The sequence below is a fragment of the Castanea sativa genome, chromosome 2 (genome assembly GCF_040712315.1).
Source record: "Castanea sativa cultivar Marrone di Chiusa Pesio chromosome 2, ASM4071231v1".
Lineage (NCBI taxonomy): Eukaryota > Viridiplantae > Streptophyta > Magnoliopsida > Fagales > Fagaceae > Castanea > Castanea sativa.
In genome coordinates, this window is record NC_134014.1 from 12,306,769 (window position 1) to 12,326,670 (window position 19,902).

At 35.6% G+C, this 19,902-nt stretch overlaps 1 protein-coding gene across 2 annotated transcripts; it reads left to right on the plus strand.

Annotated features, from left to right (window-relative positions):
* Positions 1 to 76: 76 nt before the first annotated feature.
* On the plus strand, positions 77 to 18,425 carry LOC142624013 (uncharacterized). 2 transcript variants are annotated; one of them, XM_075797509.1, is made up of 24 exons: positions 77 to 491; positions 3,168 to 3,248; positions 3,385 to 3,484; positions 3,598 to 3,682; positions 3,789 to 3,838; positions 6,992 to 7,071; positions 9,935 to 9,994; positions 10,282 to 10,381; positions 10,477 to 10,554; positions 11,137 to 11,204; positions 11,318 to 11,386; positions 11,470 to 11,547; positions 11,628 to 11,723; positions 13,051 to 13,121; positions 13,293 to 13,370; positions 13,496 to 13,589; positions 14,651 to 14,749; positions 15,456 to 15,673; positions 15,770 to 15,884; positions 16,470 to 16,601; positions 16,685 to 16,792; positions 16,864 to 16,973; positions 17,055 to 17,156; positions 17,277 to 18,425. In XM_075797509.1, the coding sequence occupies exons 1-24, from the start codon at positions 444 to 446 to the stop codon at positions 17,809 to 17,811; spliced, it is 2,655 nt and encodes an 884-aa protein (XP_075653624.1). In that variant the 5' UTR covers positions 77 to 443; the 3' UTR covers positions 17,812 to 18,425. The 2 variants fall into 2 exon arrangements, 1 of the variants encoding a protein (XP_075653624.1); XR_012842261.1 differs by lacking the exons at positions 17,055 to 17,156; positions 17,277 to 18,425 and having other exon boundaries at positions 83 to 491; positions 13,501 to 13,589; positions 16,864 to 16,921.
* Positions 18,426 to 19,902: the final 1,477 nt, after the last annotated feature.

Sequence of the window (19,902 nt, forward strand, 5' to 3'; positions counted from 1 at the left end):
GTTTTTTTCTTTTTTTCTTTTTTTTTCTCCTCTACTTTTCTCTTGCCTCTCTTAATCGAAAGAAGGTCGGGCACAGAGAGAGAGAGAGAGAGAGAGAGAGAGAGTAAAACACTTAGCACAGAAAAAAGAATAAAAAGAGAGAGAGAGAGAGAGAGAGAGAGAGAGAGGGAGAGTTTTTCACAGTTCTATCTATTTTAATGGCGGTTAGGGTTTTTCATTGATCCCCCAAATCCCTTTCTAGAAAAACCATAATTCTTTTGTTTCTTCTCTCTTTCTCTTCTCTCTTTTTTTTTAAAAAAAATTAACAAACGCACCCAAAAAAAAAAAAAAACCCTAATTTGAACTTTCTAGAAGCGCGTCTCTCCATTTCGATTCGGATTAAATTTCTCGAGAATTTTGGGGCTTCGAATTCGAAAATCGCGGATACAGGAGCTGCTTTCTCCATGGGCGCTCCAGAGAAGTCACAGGCCAACGCCAACAATTCGATGCAGGTGAGTTCCAGTTTAGTTGAAATCGAAGGCTCATTACTTTTTTTGCCCTAAAATTGAGCTTGATTTAGATACTCTATGTTTTGTTGCTGGCCCTTTTGAAGCTTTGAGTTTGGTGTTACTGTTCGTCTATGAATTATATTCAATTTTTTTTTGGGGTGTAATTATGTACTTTCGGTTAATTTAATTGTGGTGGATTTAGATTAGTTTTTTATGAGTCAGTGTAAAATATTTCTAATTTGATTCGATTAGGGTTTTCTCTGTAATTGGCTTGGGTTGTGTTGTGTTGCCATGTATTGCTTTTTTATTTATTCGTTAATCAAATTTTCTAGTTCGTTAGTTGCTAAAACAGTTAAGTTGCCGGAAAATGTCAAAACGAGTAATATTGTCGTGGCCCGGGTGCTGATAATGTTTTGAAGTAATTGTTTGTCGAAGTGTTTAGCAAAATTACTCCAGTAAATTGAAGGGTTGGGTTAGATATGAACTACTTTTGCAGTGGGATAGGATTAATAATTGTAGTCTAAGCTGCTAATGAGCTCTGGCTCAAATGGCACATTGTCCCCCTTTAAGGGCATGGTGGAGGGTGAGGTTGTGGGTTCAATACCCACTTGGTTGTCTGAGCTTAACTGTACGAGTATTTTCATGTGTTGATTGAATTTGATCCACAAAGTGGAGAATGAGTTAAAGCAGTAGTATGGTGGCCTTGTGTTGGACAGTCTAGGCTTGAAGTTTGGAAATTTTTGTTTGTTTTTTTTTTTATGCTTGAGCTGAAGTTCTATATGCTTTTTGCACAAGTGTTTTTAAGCTCAATTTGAATTTTCATACTCATTTTGTGGTGAGGGCTCATAATTTTGAAACAAATTTGATTTTGTTTGATAATATTGTTCATATCCTGGATATTGGTGTTTGTTGCTATCTTGGTGAGTCATGGATTTGAAAGAATTTCTGTTGTGATTTTCTTGGTGCATAAGTCTCTGGTCCCCACTTCTCAAATTTCCTTTAAAGTGGCAACTTTCTTTGGTGGAATAGAATCAGTTAATCTGATATTTTTATGGGATGACTAACTTTTTCTTGGACTTCAATATTCTTGAATAACAAACTTTTTAACACTGCATTGAGAGAATGCCATATGCTGCTGATATGGCCTTAATTTCATCTGTATTACATCCATCATATTAGGAATTGGGACTCACTTTAGTTTAAAATTCTATTTATACGCTCTTTAAAATGAATGCATGGTGACTATTACAATTCATCCTCTTACTCTATTTCTTTTTGATCTACTTGCTTGTGGGGGGTTCGAGGGATATCCTAGTGGATTTAATACCTCTTTGGGCACTAGAATTTTAACCCACTAGCTCCCCTCCCCTATTTACCTAGCAAAAACAAAAAGTCCACACTTTTATGCATATATGTGTTAGTTTTTATAATGCCAGCTTCACCCTAGTAAGATATGCTCGATATTTATTGTTATTCCCTCTTTAGGATATTCTCTCATTACTATACATACAAAGATTACAAATATTACTTATCAAAAAGGAAAAACAGGTTTGCAAATGTGCTTGAGCATGAACATGAGAGAGAGAGAGAGAGAGAGAGAGAGAGAGAGAGAGAGAGAGAGAGAGAGAGAGAGAGAGAGAGAGCACTCTTATTGTTCTAACATTCCAACATTCGATAACTACAATTGAAATCAGAGGAACTTAGCTTCAGATATATAACAACTTAACTCTTGCATGATCAAAAAATCTTTACTAGAGCAGATTACTTTCATCACCGGGACAATTTTACCAGAGCTGAGAACTTGGCTAGAAAAGGAATCTTTGCACATATTTGTTTTTGGAAATACCCTTATGTAATTGACTTATGTGGATGTGGGAGCTCTTTATAGACATGATTCAAATTTGAGTACTTATGTCAAGATTCTATTTATAATTTCATGTAGTTGACATAGAGCTCTTCATAATCTTTGGATTTAAATTTTGTACTGATGTCTAGATTCTGTTTTTAAATTCATGTAGTTATATTTGTGCATTTGGCCAAAGCAGGCGGGCTATCATCTATTACAAATATGGCTGATGTGGCACTGCCAAATAAAGTGCCATGTTAGTTTGTAATACAGATTTTTGCTGAAGTGTTTGTACCTAAGTTTTACTCTAATGTTAGCATATTAGTGAGTACCATTTCTTAATTTTTATTTTTTGATTAATGATCTCTTATGTTTGCAGGATTTTTAATAGTTCCAGATTCTTTTATAGCTTACTTGCACGGTTTTGATTTTCAAATTCTTGCATTCAATTACACAGGGTAGCCCTAAATTTGTTATATGCTTATTAGTTTTCAAAAATCATAATAGTTACCCTTTTGTTCAATCAGCATGATTTTTTGGGTTTTGGCTGAGTAGCTATAAGAACGACTTTGTTGTGGTTGATGTGCAATTGCCTTATTACTTATTGTCCTTTGCGCACCCTACATCCAGCATTATGTTTAATTTATGTTTGTTATCTTTTGATGTGTTATCTTCTTATTCAATTTGAAATTTTGGGGATGCTTAGCTGCTTCACAAGTTTTCCTGGAGTCGAAGTTCTGCTCTTTTGAAATTTATGCTTATTGCTTATGTTAACTGGATGACTGATAGAAGTAGCCCATACAATTCTTTTCATTATTATTTTTTAATTTCAGCGTGTAAAGGTCTACCGTTTGAATGATGATGGGAAATGGGATGACCAAGGCACTGGGCACGTCAGTGTTGACTATATGGAGGTTCTTTCATATCTTAATCTTCTTTTATGTTTGTCTGACATTAACAAGCAGATTTTAGATTCCAAAGAGTTTTCATTCTAAAAATCTATCTAAAATATTCCGTGCTTTTTGATTTATTGCAAAATTTATATCACAGCGATCAGAAGAATTGGGTTTGTTTGTTGTTGATGAAGAAGACAATGAGACATTACTTTTGCATCGTATCAGCTCAGATGACATCTACAGAAAGCAAGAAGGTATTTTTGTGTTCAGCAGATGAATTGTTGGATTTTTCTTTTCCTGTTGTAGCTAATATTTTATGCCAAGTGGTTTAAATGTCAGGCTGATAAGTACTTCTATTTATATTTAGATACCATTATCTCATGGAGAGATCCAGAATATTCGACGGAATTGGCACTCAGCTTTCAAGAGACCACTGGATGCACTTACATATGGTAATAACTAAATATTTATTATTCACAAATCTTTTTTTCTTCCCTTGAAAAATTTCTGCTTCAGCCATCACTGATGCCTACTAAATATCATGCCTGTTTTATTTAGGGACAATATCTGCAATGTGCAAAGAAATCTGCATTTTAATACTCTTAACAGTAAGTATTTGCAAGATTTAAAAATTTTCATTTTGTAATCTATTGATTTGCATCTTGATTCTTAACCTTTGTATATCTTGAAGCTTATTATCTCCAGGTGAATGATACCTTAGATTCATCTTGAACCTTTGTATATCAAGAATCTTTCAGCTTACTCCCCCCACTTTATCTGTGACCTTGTGTTTTGGGTTCAGACTTAAGTGGACTTATATAGAAATGGGAGTGTTTTATAAGCATGTAAGCTCAACTTCTAGATTCATCCAAAAATAAGCTCAACTTCCAGAAGAATAAAGCTGAAAGGCAGCTGAAAGAGAACTCCCTGTCATTTATGAAATAATTTGACATAGTCAATGATATATAGTAGCTTCCCCATCAAAAACTATATACAGTAGTTTCTTATTTGTAGTAGTGAAGCCCTTAAACAAATCTTCTAACAGTAGGGAAACACCAACAACAGCCAATTTGACCGTATTGACAATCACAACCTTTTGTAGCTGTAAAAATGCTTTCTACTTTCTTTCTTCTAGATGGGCCATACCTGCGGGCTCATCAGCCAGTATAATTCAAATCCAAGCAAGTATGAGTTTCAGAGGATCTACTAGACACATTTCCTATGGAGGAATATTTAGACTGTAAAGGTACCAAGCAAGATTGCTTTCTTTGTGTGGACAGCGGCGAGGGTTAATAATTAAACTGTGGATATTATTTGGTAACAATCCCTTAAGATTATTGATTGGTGTTGCATGTGTGAGAGTAATTGAGAGTCGGTAGATCATTTTCTTTTGCATAGTTGTGGTAATTTGTGTTTACTCTTTTTGGGGTTTCATGGGTCATATTGAAAATAGTTATTAAGCTGTTGAGTGTTGGCAAGGAAAATGTCGTTGTTATAGAAACTTGGAAATTACTGCATCATATGTTGTGGACCATTTGGTGAGGGATAGAACTTTTGATGATGTTGAACAAACTATTCATGTAGTTAAGCCAATAATGTTATGGTCTCTGAATGAGTGGAGGGAACGAAATACCTGCACTTTTGAGGATGTTGAGAAATCTGTTGATTTTTTGAAGTCTTTGCTAGTTGGGACATTGTTTGGGTGGTCTTGTACTTGGAGTTTTACACAATGTATTTCCATTTTTGATTTCGTGCATTCTATTTCTGTTTGATTTGTTTGTATTTGTTTCTAGTACATTCTGTTCATCATCGTGAACATGACGCACTTTTTTTAATGAAGATATCTATTACCTATCAAAAAAAAAAAAGTGGATGATTGCCTGGCAGCATCCCTTAGTATTTTTTTTTTATAAAGATTTTGTAGATCTTCTGAGTCAAAAAGGAGATTGTAATTCTTCCAGAGTAGGTCAAGCCGCATATTGTGACTTGATCTATTTCCTCTTTTGAATAAAATTGTATTTTACTTATATAAAAAAAAATTCAACAGTTTGGTCCATGTGTAAGAAGTAAATAGGAACTGTATACATTAATGGTTCAAATTAATTTGCAAAGTGACTCATTAGTCAGCTAAATTGTACTTTGAGTGACCTGTGTCTCTAGATTTGGTTGAAAGAAAAATATAACTTGTAATAAAATTATATTTTAAAAAAGTAAGAATTTAGAGATTGTCACTGCCAGCTTGAGGCTTTTAAATAGGGCTTTGTTGGGGAAGTGGTTGTGGCAGTTTGGAAAGGAAGAGGGTCGGCTATGGAGGCGGGTTGTAGCTTCAAAATATGGGGAAGATTGGGGGGGATGGACCTCAAAACTGGGTAGGGGAGCTCACGGGTGTGGTTTGTGGAGAAGTATCTGCATGGGTTGGGAGGATTTCAGCAAAAATTGTCAGTTTGTGGTTGGGTTGGGGAACAGGGTGAGGTTTTGGCAGGATGGGTGGCATGGGGATCAACCTTTTCAATTGGCTTTTCCAAGGTTGTTTGGCATCGCCATTGTGAAGGAGGCTTCTGTTGAAGCTTCTTTGCAAAGGCAGGGGGCGGAGGATAGAAGAGTTTGGAATGTTCGGTTTAGTAGATTTTTTAATGATTGGGAGATGGATGAAGGGCTGCGGTTTCTTCGTATGTTGGGTGCTATAACCCCTCCTATGGATGTTGGAGATCGGATGAGATGGAAATTGAAGTCTAATGGAGCTTTTGACATCCGATCGTACTACAACAATTTGAGAAATTCTCCTTCTACTATCTTTCCTTGGAAAGCTATTTGGAGAGCAAAGGCCCCAAGGCGAGTTTTTTTTTTTTTTTGGTGTGTAGCTTGGAATAAGATTCTAACGGGAGACAATCTGAGATTGAGGAGATTGGATTTTGTGGATTGGTGCATTATGTGCCGTCATAGTGGAGAGACGGTAGATCACCTTCTCCTTCATTGTGAAATGGCCTACCGGTTATGGAGCTTTGTTTTCCTAACTTTTGGCTTGGCCTGGGTTATGCCTAGATCGATTCCTGAAATGCTTTTTGGTTGGTGGAATTGGTTGGGGAAGCATTCATCTCAGATCTGGAATTTAGTCCCGCTTTGCATCCTTTGGTGTATTTGGAAGGAGCGTAACCGGAGGACTTTTGAGGATTTGGATAGCTCTAGTGAACAGTTGCTTGTTTTTTTTAGTGGGACTCTCTTTGATTGGTCGCGCGCGTGGGGACTCACGTCTAGTGACTCCCTCCCTTCTTTTATTTGCTCCCTTTTCCTTTTCTATTTTTCTTGTTGTCTTTGTTTCTCTTTGTTTTCTTTTTCTAGTATCTCCTAGGTTGCTCTGTGTTTTTTCAGGCATAGAGTAACCCTTCGTATATATATCATTCTTACTTATCAAAAAAAAAAAAATAATTTGCAAAGATATCTGACTTGTAATAATCTAATTTATCGTATCCATGGTAAGAAATTTTTTCCATAGTGGTGGTGCAAATAAAGAATCAAATTTCTGGAGGGAGTTGAAGATTATGACAAGTTCCACAAGGAATCAAATAACTTTCACAATTGAGAGTTCCTTCTCACTGAGAATAAGTCCAAATTATTAGAAGGAATATCGTCTGATCCATTTGTGCGTTAAAAGTTTCTTTATTACATTTTTTTTTTTATCTCTCTTATTCGAGTTTGCATTTGGAGTTTTTTTAATTTTTTGGTATGAACCATTATTTATGTACTCTTTGTGACATATGCAGACGATACATTTCACAGTGTGAACAGTGAGTTGAGGGAGTTGCCGGCCGTCGAGCTATCCACACTTCCTCTAATACTTAAGGTTTCAAAACGATGCTTTCTTTTTATCTTATTATATAGTCTCTTTAAATTTTATATTTAATCCTTATTCATTTTTGGCCAAGTAGCTTTGCTATGCCTTCATGTTTTAATGTTTGTAGCATTTAATTTGTGATGTTGTTATCACTCTGAGTTATTAATTTATCTAGTTTATTTATTATTTATTATTTATTATCCTGACATCCTTTAGCTTGATGGGTGTGTGTAAAATCTAATGATCGAGTATGCAAGACAAGTGGGTTGACAAGGAAAAGTTATTCATTGCAGTAGCATGCTTTCCATCTTTTGGTAGCCTGTCTTGTTTAAGTAAAAACAGATTTCTAGACTCAGTCACAGCTTTATACCTCCTTCATGTCCTCATATGAAACTACAGTATGAACAGAAGCTTCGCCAATTGTGATTACCGACATATGGGGTAAAACCTTTGAAGGATTGTGATTACTGATATCTTTTTGTGGAAAGTTCGGATTGTGTTGCTTCCATGCTTGGCTTAATGTGCTCCAATACACCACAGAGGGTTGGTCCACACATAATGCCACAGAATTTGAGAGGCACTAAGGTGTTTGATGTTTGGTTTTATTATGGTGCACTGCAAGCCCCAAGGGAGATTTCTTTTTCATGAGAGGAATTTGGGCTGCCAAAGCCTTGAAAAGGGTATTTTTCTTTGTGCGGACTGCATTGTGGGGGAGGATTACTCTCTAGGGACCTTATCATATGCTCTCTTTAAATCAATGAAAACCATATGAAGGTCTTTACAGGCCTCTATATTTTTCTATTAGATGTCTAAGTAAGAAAATAGCTTCCATAGTAGATTGTCATGGCATAGCACAACTCATAAGTTTAATTCCACGGTAATTATACAGTTTTGAATATGTTTCTTGTTCTTATAAATAGGAATTAAAGTACTTCTCCACTCATTAGGCATCTTTAATGAGGATTTCATCTGGTCCCATGGCTTTTCCCATTTTCATCCTCCTTAATGCATCCTTTACCTCGGCCATCTTGATTCTTCGATCAAATCTATGGTTTCCATCCTCCATTGGGTTATCTAGATCACTCCAATCTTTCATATTGTTTCCATTAAAAAGTTTATCAAAATAACTTTTCCGTTTCTTTTTATTGTGTTCTTCTTTTACTAACACTCTTTGATCTTCATCTTTAATGCACCAAAGACCATTTAAGCCTCTTGTTTTAATTTCCTTTTTCTTAGCAAGTTTATAAATATATGTATGCTTCTCTCCCTCATTCTTTGACACTTTATAATTTTCATAAAAGTAGCAGTGTCTCTAAATATAGGCCGGCTTCTATAGCGCTCTCTTTAATTTAATTGCTGCTTGAACCACTGTATTCCACCAAGCCTCCTTAGTAGGTTGCCCACATTGTTTAGATTCTCCACGGACGTCTTTAACCACTCTTTTAGTACTAGTAGCCATTTCATTCCACATCTTATCAACGTCTTTGTCTAAATTTCACATACCTTTTTTGATCATTTTATCTTTAAACACATCTTGTTTCTCTCCCTTCAAAATTCATCACCTATCCTTGGGTTTCTTTGTCTATTATGAGTATCTCTTCTTTTCCATCTTTTAACATGAATACCAAACCTATGTTGAGTGGTTGCGCTCTCTCCTAGTATCACCTTACAATCTTTACAAAATTCACTATCCACTTCTCGAGTGAGCGAAAAATCTATTTAACCAACATTTGTCCCACTTTTAAAGGTAATTAAGTGTGATGTTTTCCTCTTTGAACCAAGTGTTCGTTAATATCAAATCATATGTTGTTCCATATCCCTGGCCTCCATGTACTCTTTCAAAGCGCCCCCACTATCTTTTCCAACATGGTCATTCAGGTATTCTCCAATAATACATTTCCTGTGTACTTGGGTCTGTTATTAATTGCAATAAATTTATTATTTTTTATCAAAAAAAAAAAAAAAAGCTCTCCTTCAATAATCTTTTCTCCGTATGGTAACCATTGGACCAAGTCATCCATGCCCTCCCAAAATTTTTGCTATTGGTTCTTCCAATCCTATTTGAGGAGCATATGCACTAATTATGTTAATTGTTTCTTCTCCTAGGACAAGTTTTATTAACAAAATTCTATCTTCTATCCTCTTTACCTCAACGACTTCGTTTTTAAGACTTTTTTCTATGATCATCCCTACTCCATTTATATTTTTATCTTTTCTTGTATGCCACAATTTATATCTAGTATGTTCAATTTCTCTAGATTTCTTGTCTACCTACGTAGTTTCTTGATGACATTATGTTTTTTCTTCTCCTAGTCATTGTATCTACTAGTTTCATTAGTTTTCTCAGTTAAAGACCCTATATTCCAAGTACCTATTCAAATTTTATTCTCTTGGACAAACTTTTTTACCCGCACCCATCCATCAAAATGTGGGAACTCTTGCCCATTTTTCACTACACCTGAGTGTTGAATCTGTTGATGTAGTGCTTTGCTTATGGGGATTGCCCTAGCTAACCCTGGCTCACTTTTCAATGCACCTGAGGTCTGATGCAGCACTTTCATAGTAGGGGACGCCCCACCTAGTATTTGTATAGGACCCATTCATAAAAGAGTGACTAAAATTTTACATTAGCTGTTAACCTACTGCAACCAGCCTTTTCCCGAGCTTGGGACTGTCTGTGAACAAATATGTGACACTAAGCGCAGACATAGGCGGAGTTACATGCTATATAGTATTATCTTTTAATTTTTTGGTAGATCCTTTACCTTTTGTTGGAACATTGATTTTCGTGCTTCCATTTTCTTTTTAAATATATACGCATGCATCCAGTCACTGGATCATTGAATCAAATTGATCAATCTTTGTTTTGCAGACCGTGGCTGAGAGTGGCATTGCTGATCAGATGCGGTTGACAGAACTCATTGGGAATGATGTAAGTGTTGTATATCTTCTTGATGTATAGTGGGACCTTGCCCATTTAAGATAGTCCAAGTGTGTCAGTTTTAAATATGATTTTCTTTCTCCTACCTTATCCTTTTCATGTATTTCGTATCATAGTTGTCTAAGACAATATATATTTTTTTGTTTGATGCATTTCATACCTCATGCCCGACCGTGTTTTCCTATAATCTTGAAAATTTCCTGACTTAATTGTATTTTGGGTGATCAACTTTTCAGATCTTACAATTTTATTTTATTTTCTAAATTTTCTTGACACAGCAAGAATTTTTTCGAAAGCTGATGGACCTGTTTAGAATCTGTGAGGACTTGGATAATGTTGATGGCCTTCACATGATATACAAAATAGTCAAAGGGATTAGTAAGTAATCCTTTTTGTTTCACCATGGTGTTCTTGTTATATGCTACTTGTATGCACATCCCTCATTAGAGTGACTTGTGTTTGGTTACCTACAGTTTTGCTCAATAGTCCTCAGATCTTTGAGAAGATATTTGGTGATGAACTGATCATGGATATTATTGGTGCACTGGAATGTAAGTTTCATTTTTTATTTGTTTATGATAACCTCTCATATTAGAATGGAGTTTAAATGTTTGAGATATTTTTTTGTCTATTTTGGTGATTATGAGGCGAATAAACATTCTTTATATAAAATGCTGGGTCAGTCTTGGGGTTTAAATATATTGTTAGCTTCCATTATATTAGCATGAACGGCTACAATTATTATTTTTTGGATAAGTAAAAAAAAAAAAAAAAAAAAATATATATATATATATATATATATATTTGTAGCTGTTAACATGTAAATGACTTTGTTTCTTTTTGTTGAGGGGCAAGAGAGAGAAAGGGGGGATGTTCCTTTTTGTGTCTACTTTTTTTTTTTTACATTTCTGCCTCTAACTGTACTAAGTTACTTATGTGATACCTACATTGGGCAGAATCATTATATTTAATGATTTTATCCTTTAAAACCCCTCTTCTTCATTGATGTCATTGTTGTGTATTCTGGGTAAGTACTCAGAATTTGTGGTAGCTTGGCTGATGGTTTGGTACTTAGTTCTTTATTATTCACTAATTCTTTTATCATGTTTAACCGCTCTAAATGTAACTTGCAGATGATCCAGAGGTCCCTCGTGTCCAACGTCATCGTAATTTTTTAAAAGAGCATGTTGTTTACAAGGAGGTAACATCTTTGTAGCTGGTTATTCTTCTCTTTTATGAAAGGGGAGGTTGAGATGGGTGGATGGAAGAATATTGCTTTGTGCTAATTTCTGGACATTTTTTCATTTGTTATAGGCCATACCAATTAAAGATCCTTTAGTTCTGTCAAAAATACACCAGACATACAGAGTTGGTTATTTGAAGGTGTGAATCATTGATGACACCACCTTGGATTAGTAGCTTTCTTGTTTGTAATTTAAGCAATCCTTTTATATTACCTTGTTTAGGATGTCGTTTTGGCTCGAGTACTGGATGAGGGCACAATTGCAAATCTCAATTCCATAATTCATGGAAACAATGCACTTGTAAGATTTTTAAAGCTCATGTTTCTTAAACATATTGAGTACTATGTTATTTTTCCTCTAATTGTGTTGTTCTCTTGTAGGTTGTTTCTTTGTTAAAAGATGACAGTACCTTTATTCAGGAATTATTTGCTAGGTTGAGATCGCCCTCCACTTCTGCAGAGTCTAAGAAGAATTTGGTAATTTTTGAATCTTGAAGTAAATACATCCATTTGTCTTTTTTTGTGCATGTTAATAGTATTATGCAATTCGAACATGGATATGTGATTAGTCCACTTAATGCTGTAGGAAATTGCAGTTTGGATTCCTTTTTGTGAATATGTAATCAGTCCCCCCTTGATACTGCCATAGACTGTCTGAACAATGTTTTGTTTTTGTTTTTGGTCATCTTAATTTTTACTCAATTTCAGGATGGTCATGAGGTTGGATTGTCTATGGGTGTATTTGGTTGGAGGTGAAATAGGTAGGATGGAAAAAAAAGAGAGAAAATTGTTGGGAGAAGTGTTTGGTTGGGAGGGGGAGGGGGAGGGAATTTTGGTGGGGGCCAGGAGTTTTATACCCAGGCCACCAAAACACAATCTCCCCAAATTGGGGAGAAAATGGGAGAGAAAATTGTGCAAAAATTTTTGAACAAAATTACCCATGTCAAAGCCCAGTGTACGTGTTGCTGCCTTCGGTTCCTTTTTATTTTTATTTTTAACTGGATGTGGCTGAGTCTTTGTTTCTAACTGCACTGCTGCCTTTTTCTCTTATGCGTTTTTAAAAAAAAAATTTTAAACTGTGCACGATTTTTTTGTTGTTGGTTATTACGCCTTTTGTTTTTTAACTGGTCATGAATGGTTTTTTTGGTTGGTTGAGTTTTTTTTTTTTTTTGGTATGATCTTTGTTTTAATAAACTTGGTGTCTTTGTTTTAATAAACTTGGTGTGATTGTTTTTTAATTTTTTTCTTATTGTTTGTTGTTTTTTAACTAGATATATTTTTTAATAAGGTCATATGAGTCAATTTATAGAAATTACATTTTCTATCCTCTTACTTTCCTTTTGGACCAAACAAAAAAGTTTTCAATCCTTCCACTTTTCCACCCTCCCAACCAAACACAAATGAGAGAAAAAAAAATATTTTCTATCCTTACATTTTTCCATCTACTTCCAATTTTCTATCCTCACACTTTTCCATCCTCCCAACCAAACAGACCCTGTGTGCCTGTTTCTTGATCACTATCTTAATTGATGAACATTTTAAGAGCACTGGTTGTAGAGATAAATTAAGCCGTGAAACCCTTTTCTCCTATGATGTCATCTTGTTGTTTCCATTAAAAACATGCAATTATTGGCTTCTTAAATGATTTTATTTGATTCTTAACTTGCGTCAGGATAAAGCAGTAAGATTGTGAGTGTAGGTTGTTAGAGATAGTCGTTATTTGTGGAGTTTATCCTGGTAATGATAGTGGATCATGTTCTTTAACCATCAATACCAACCCTGTATATTTTTTTCCATGAAATAGGTGTATTTCTTGCACGAGTTTTGTAGTTTAAGCAAGAGCCTGCAGATGGTCCAACAGCTCCGGCTATTTAGGTATGCTATTTCTGCAATTATTTATGTTGATGTAGGTGTTGAATTCTCTGTAGCCAACCCTTTGTTTGAAGTGGTTGCTACTTAAGTTTTATCTTTGTGATTATCAAATCAGTGCATAGTTTTGCTTTGCAATATTTTACTTGTTTTAAGAGTGAGTTTAAATTCTTGCAGGGATCTCATGAATGAAGGTATCTTTGACATCATCACTGATGCTTTGCAGAGTCAAGACAAAAGGCTTGTATTAACTGGGTAATAGTGAACTCCTATTATAAGTCTATTGCTTTTTGTGTTTTATTATTAAGAACATGTGCGTTTGCATAATAAATTCAAAGAATAATCATTGTCCTAATAATAAGTCATTCTAATGGATGCAGGACAGATATCCTTATTCTTTTCTTGAATCAGGATCCAAACCTTCTTCGTTCATACGTTGTTCGGCAGGAAGGAATTCTACTTTTTGGACTCTTGGTATGCATTGCAATATGGCTCATACACCAAACAGCTCATTTCACTCACCTTAGAAAAATATTCACCAAGTGGGGCTGCATCAATGGCCTAACAACTGAAGCATGATTTATAATAATAAAACGTGGGGAATTAGGTGGGTGGAAGAGAGGGGGGTGGGGTGGAGATGAAAAATATGAAACAGATTTAATTAGATAGATATAAAGCTGAGTTTCAACACCATACAGGTTGGTTTAGATTTGCTTATTTGGGGAGATATTTGGGGAGATCTTTAATGATAGATGATTTGTGGAGAATATATTTGTGGCATATATGGTAGTCAAAGGTGACCCGGATGCTTGCTGAGGTGCCTGGGCAAGTTGTGGCACCACTAAGGCTCTAAAGCAAGGCACTTGCCTTTAGAGCCTAGGCTATCAAGGCGACCACCTTGTTACAAAAACCATTGTTAGATTATTAATTTACAGAAACAAGTAAAACTTATTGTTGATTAATTACTTTTCATGCTTGATTGTTGGTGTACCTTTTGTATACTTCCAGGTGTATTGGGGTTGCATCCAGTTTTGTGTTTTTTAATAAAACATTTAGTTAAGAACTGGTAAATATGGTAGTGAAGAATGATGTCTCTCTTATCCTGAATTGGAAAGAGGGCTTGTTTTTTGAGCCCTGCATGTAGGTTGCCATCACTAGCGCTAAGTCAGTATCATAGATGAGTGTAAATGTGTAGACATGTAATATTTAAAAAATGGAGATGCGGAAATGCTCTAATTAACGAATGCAAAGTCAGTATTGTAGATGAGTGTAGACTGTTCTTTAACGGTAATGAGTGTCTTGAAAAGTTGTCTGCTTACATTGCCATAATTTTTTTTTTTTGACAAATATATATTGCCATAATAATAACATTAATTCAGACTTTACTTTGTTCAACTTCATGGGCATACATGGTAGTAAACCGCTGCTGTAGCTAATCAGATCAGATCCTCAATTCTTAGACTCTGCCACCATCTCATTGGAAGGACACATGTTTACCAACCAACATTTACATAGGATTGTTTGTTAATGTGTAGGTGAAAGGAATGATTACAGATTTTGAGGAGGACATGCACTGCCAGTTTCTTGAAATTCTTCGCAGTTTACTGGATTCATACACATTGTCTGGAGCACAGGTGCCTGCCTTGACCATTCACTCCTAATATTTCTTTCAATTGCCTTTTCTTGAATTTCTAGTTTTTTTATTTATTTTTATTTTTTATTTTTCGTGTTTTTACTTTTTACACTACTTTATACCCTTTCATTTCGTGCATGTCAGCTTGGCTTGTTTGCGTTGCATATTTCTTTCCATGTAACTAAGCATGAGGTCCATTCTGTAGCTTTTAGCTGAGCCTGAATTTGAACTTGTTCAAAAATAACAAGCCTGAGTAAAGCATTTCAAACTTTACTTTGTTGTCAATAAAACCTTCTCCCCTTCCCCCACTCCAAGAATAGGCTCATATCAGTCTACTAGCAGTGCAGTTGAAAGGACCTCTTTTAGGGTATCAATATGTCATCACTGTCTCTTATCAAAAAAAAAAAAATGTCATCACTGTCACTCTCTCTCTCTCTCTCTCTCTCTCTCTCTCTCATATGCAAGCATAAAATTTCTGTACTTATTTTGTAATACCTTGCATTTGGAGTCTGCGACGTGTTTGAGTTTATTTATGCAGGTGTGACATTTTGAATGTTGATTTGTATTTTATTATATTTCTGCTGAATTGTTGGAAAAAGTTGTCCGTAAAACTTTCATGTAAGATGGATTTCTTTTCCATGCTTCAGATTAAATATGTTTCTGTGTGTTTATTGTCATTGAGTGTTTGGTCTTGCTGTTTTGTGCAGAGAGATACTATTATAGAGATTTTCTATGAGAAGCATTTGGGCCAACTAATTGATGTTATAACAGCATCCTGTCCTTCGGAAAGCGGAGCTCAATCAAGTGATAAATCTGAAGGATCTGGTGGAAGTATTGGAAATGAAAATGGCACTAAGCCTGAAATACTGTCAAACATATGTGAATTGCTGTGCTTTTGTGTTCTGCACCATCCATACAGGATAAAGTAATATTTTGGATGCTTTCCGTTTAATCATTGATGACTGAATCCTTCTCCAGACATTTCAACATGTTAATGTGTGGATTCCTCTTCTGTTTGCAGGTGTAACTTTCTCCTTAATAATGTGTTAGATAAAGTTTTGCTGTTGACGCGAAGAAGGGAAAGATACCTAGTTGTTGCTGCTGTTCGATTTGTTCGCACTATTCTGTCCCGCAGTGTAAGTAAATTCATCTTGATAATGATTAATATCATATCTCCATTTTTATTTTAGAAGCTGCGCTCAGTAGAATATTAACTGCAGAAGATTCAATTAAGAGGCAGTTTTTTGTTAGCTGGTGCTACACTTGTAAGAGTGATAGAAGACAGTGGTCATTTGCTTCTGTGTTTCTGCTTACTACGTGGGAACACTTAGCCCCATTTGGGTGTCTCTCTCGCCCCCCACCCCCCACCCCCCCAAATCTCCCTCCATCCAAACATAGGGTTAGAGATGACTATCATACATATGCAGTATTAGCAGCCAACTTTATTTATGGAAATTGGGCAAGTTTTTGGCGGGACAGGCGTCTCTCATATACATGCTATCATCTCAACTGGACATCTTGTGCCTCAATCTGATGTTTGTGCATATTTTTTAAGCCCTTAATAATTTCTGTATATTCTGGGAATCTACTAATTTTATATTAGTTATTGTTGCTGTGCATTTCATTAGCTTTTATACTGTTTATTTTGTCTGCAAATTTCCAGTGGACTAGCACATCTTGTGGGCGGTGTATAACAACTCAAATTGTGTGCTTATATGCAGGATGAGCATTTGATAAGTCATATTGTTAAGAACAACCTTCTCAAACCAATTGTGGATGCCTTTGTTAGTAATGGCAATCGTTACAATCTGCTCAACTCTGCAGTATTAGAACTTTTTGATTACATTCGAAAGGTGCTCATTTTTAATACCTCTTTGCTATTAGATTTTAGAGATATCTGGTAGTAATTCTCTACTAATGATCTTGTTCTATGCAGGAAAACCTGAAATTATTGCTTAAATATATAGTTGATTCATTTTGGGACCAGTTGGCCAAATTTGAGAATTTGGTTTCTATTCAGTCACTAAAAGTTAAATATGAGCAGGTATTCTCCTATCATTCTTGATTTTACCATCTTGATTCAGATTTTTTTGGTCCTCACAATTGTGTTTGCAGTCCCTGGAGAATTGTGGAACAAAAGGCACTGGTAATGTGTCAGAGAACAGAAAACGAATTGATGAGCGTGCTCTAGAAAAAGAAGAGGAGGATTATTTCAATGAGGACAGGTACGTGTAGGGAAAATATGTTAAGGAATTCTTTGTTTAGGTTTTCTTACCATAGCCTCTCAATTTGGACATTTAAATCAGTGATGAAGAAGATACAGCATCTGCATCAATGTCACATACCCAAAAAGTACAGTCTCAACCCGTTTTATCCAACGGAGTAACTGCAAGCTGTCCGCCATTAAGGTAAGGAATCTTCTGACCCTGGAAAAATGATGACATTTCAGTTTGTGCGTGTATTTCTTGTATCAAACCTATGCTTTTGTCTTGATTTATTTCCCTTTTTTTTTTTTTTTTTTTTTGAAGTCCAAGATCTGGTGGACTGGTTGACTATGAGGATGACGAGGATGATGAAGACTACAGACCACCACCCAGGAAGCAGCCAGAAACTTCTGAAGAAGTTGAAGGAACTATGGAGGCTCTTAGGTTGAAGCGGAAACTGGCATCCAAGGATAACAAGCCTGAGGTGGCAAAGAAGCAGCGGTTTGGAAAGAACTCCAGGTCAAAAGATAATAATGTATTTGCTGCTTTGTGTACAACACTAAGCCAGGCGGTGCTTCCCAGTAAGAAAATTGCTAGCACCATGCACGGGACTCCTCGTACAACTGATGGTAATCAAAGCTCAAGTGAAGAAAATCATCAGGAGAAACCTGCTACTGACACAAGCGGTTCTGATATCCCCACCACTACCGATGAGAACCATAAAGAGAAGGAACCTGCTGCTTCTAGAATATGTTCTGATCGCTTGCATAGCAATTCAGACAGTAGACAGTTGGGTGGAGAGGAGTCTCCATTAATACCATCAAACTCCTCACCTGAAATGGCTGTAAATGGATCCTAATATATTCAGAGCCATATTCAGCAAGATTAACATTTTCTGTTCTGCTTTCTTCAATTTGTGGCTGTGCTTGGTGGTGGGGTTGTGGGCTACCAAAGGAAACAATGCAGTTCAAAAGAGAAGAACTGAACAAGGGGGGGTGAATTTGGCTGATGGCTTTACATTGATAATAGGAGGGGGATACTGTATAGAACTACTGAGAGGCAAAAAAGAAATCGGTCGGCACTACAATGTGGGCCCAGTCTCCCCCTTCACTTGGTCTCTCTGATGCTTTGAGCTTCCCAATTGTCTCTTTTGTACAACATTTATCAGCATTAATTTTCTTCTTCCAATTTTCTCACATGTTTTCTTTGTACTTTTTCCCCCCTTCAAATTACCCTTTATTTTGTCCACTTTTAGCTATGTGAACCATATCATAGAGAGGGCACCAATGTTTGCCCTGCATAGTTTCTTTGTTCAGTTTTGTGGTGGGTGTGGTTCTTGTAATAGAGAAGGTCTAGTGAATTGGTTAGAGGGCAAAATTTTCTCAAATGTAGTACTAGTGAAATTAATTATAGACCAGTGTAAATTAGATTTTAAACACTTATTATATTGAAGGTTCTTGTTCCAGCATAAAAGCGAGTCAAAACTTGGTGCCGCAGGTGCCCTTTCACTTTTTTTCTCCTTAGCCGATGGGAATAAAAAATTCGGATTTACAGTACTGGATGTTCAATGAATTGTTTTCCCTCCGGTATCAAGCGAAGCCTAGTTTAATTGGCTTTGAAGTTATGTTACCGTACTAAGATTTTGAACTGCGACAACCCTATGAATACTTTTTTGGGCACCTTGTTATGCTTAATTGCCTATACGGTACTCCCGAAATTAGGAGATATTGGAGACCCAATCTCTATTTTTTGCGTTAATGATAAACGTGATTGTGCTTGGCGATGTTTTCAGGTTTATTTATAAATAGGGCATTGCAGCCTAAATTTAAAATAATAAAATACACAAGATCGGCAATAACTATTTACTATCTCATGAATTTATATGTTAGTATTACATTGAATTTTATGCGAATATTTTCTAGCTCTGACGGTGAGTTTTTTTTTGATAAGCTGACGGTGAGTTTTATACGCACCATAAAAGGGATGGTGCATGTTTCCTATATATGAGAATGAGATACCTTTTCCCAACTAAGAGCATTAATCTATCTTGAAATGGTATGACTCATTCGTGGTTATCTAAAAAGTGTTTGATCTTTTGTTCCCACTAAGAGTACGTTTGTTTGGAGGGATTTTAGGAAGAACGGAAAATTGAGGAGAGAAAAGTGGAGAGTATTTTTAGTAGGTGTTTAATTGGGAGTGGGGAGGGAAAAGAAAATGTGGTAGGCTTAGGTGTTTTCTTCCCAGACCCGTGAAAATGTTTTATCTCCAAATTGGGAGAAAATTGAGAGAAACTCTCACAGTATGAAATAGATCAAAATACCCATGTGCACTATTTGCCATTTCTTTGCCAGTTTGGCTTTTTTTTTTTTAAAAAAAAAAATTTTATTTTGACTTTTGTCTCTCAGTCCCTTGTACTACCTGTCTTTTTTTTTTTTCTTTTTTCCAGTTATCAAAAATAAAAAATTTTCCTTTTGTTTTGCATTTTTTTCCTTTATTATTATTTCTTCTTCTTCTTTGTTTTATTTGTCTTTTCCTTTCCTGTACTTCTCATTATTATTTTTTATTTTTTTTGTGCTCATCTTCCTTTAGCTTGTGCTCCTTTAAAAAAAAATTGAAGTATTCATACACAATTTTTTTTAATAACAAAATGTGTAATTTTTTTATCTATTTAATTGAGATATAATTATAAATTTATACTAACTTCATTTTCCATTCTCTTATTTCTTTCTCTCAACCAAACAAAAGAGTTTCGATCCCTCCACTTTTCCATCTCTCCACCAAATGCATTCGAGGAAAAACTAAATTTTTTCTATCCTTTTATTTTTCTATCATTCCAACCAAATGGATTCTAAGAGTCCATTTGGTTGGAATGAAAATAGGAAGGATAAAAAATGAAGGAGAAAAAGTAGTAAGTGTGTGTGTTTAGTTGGAGAGAGAAAATGGGGAAGAG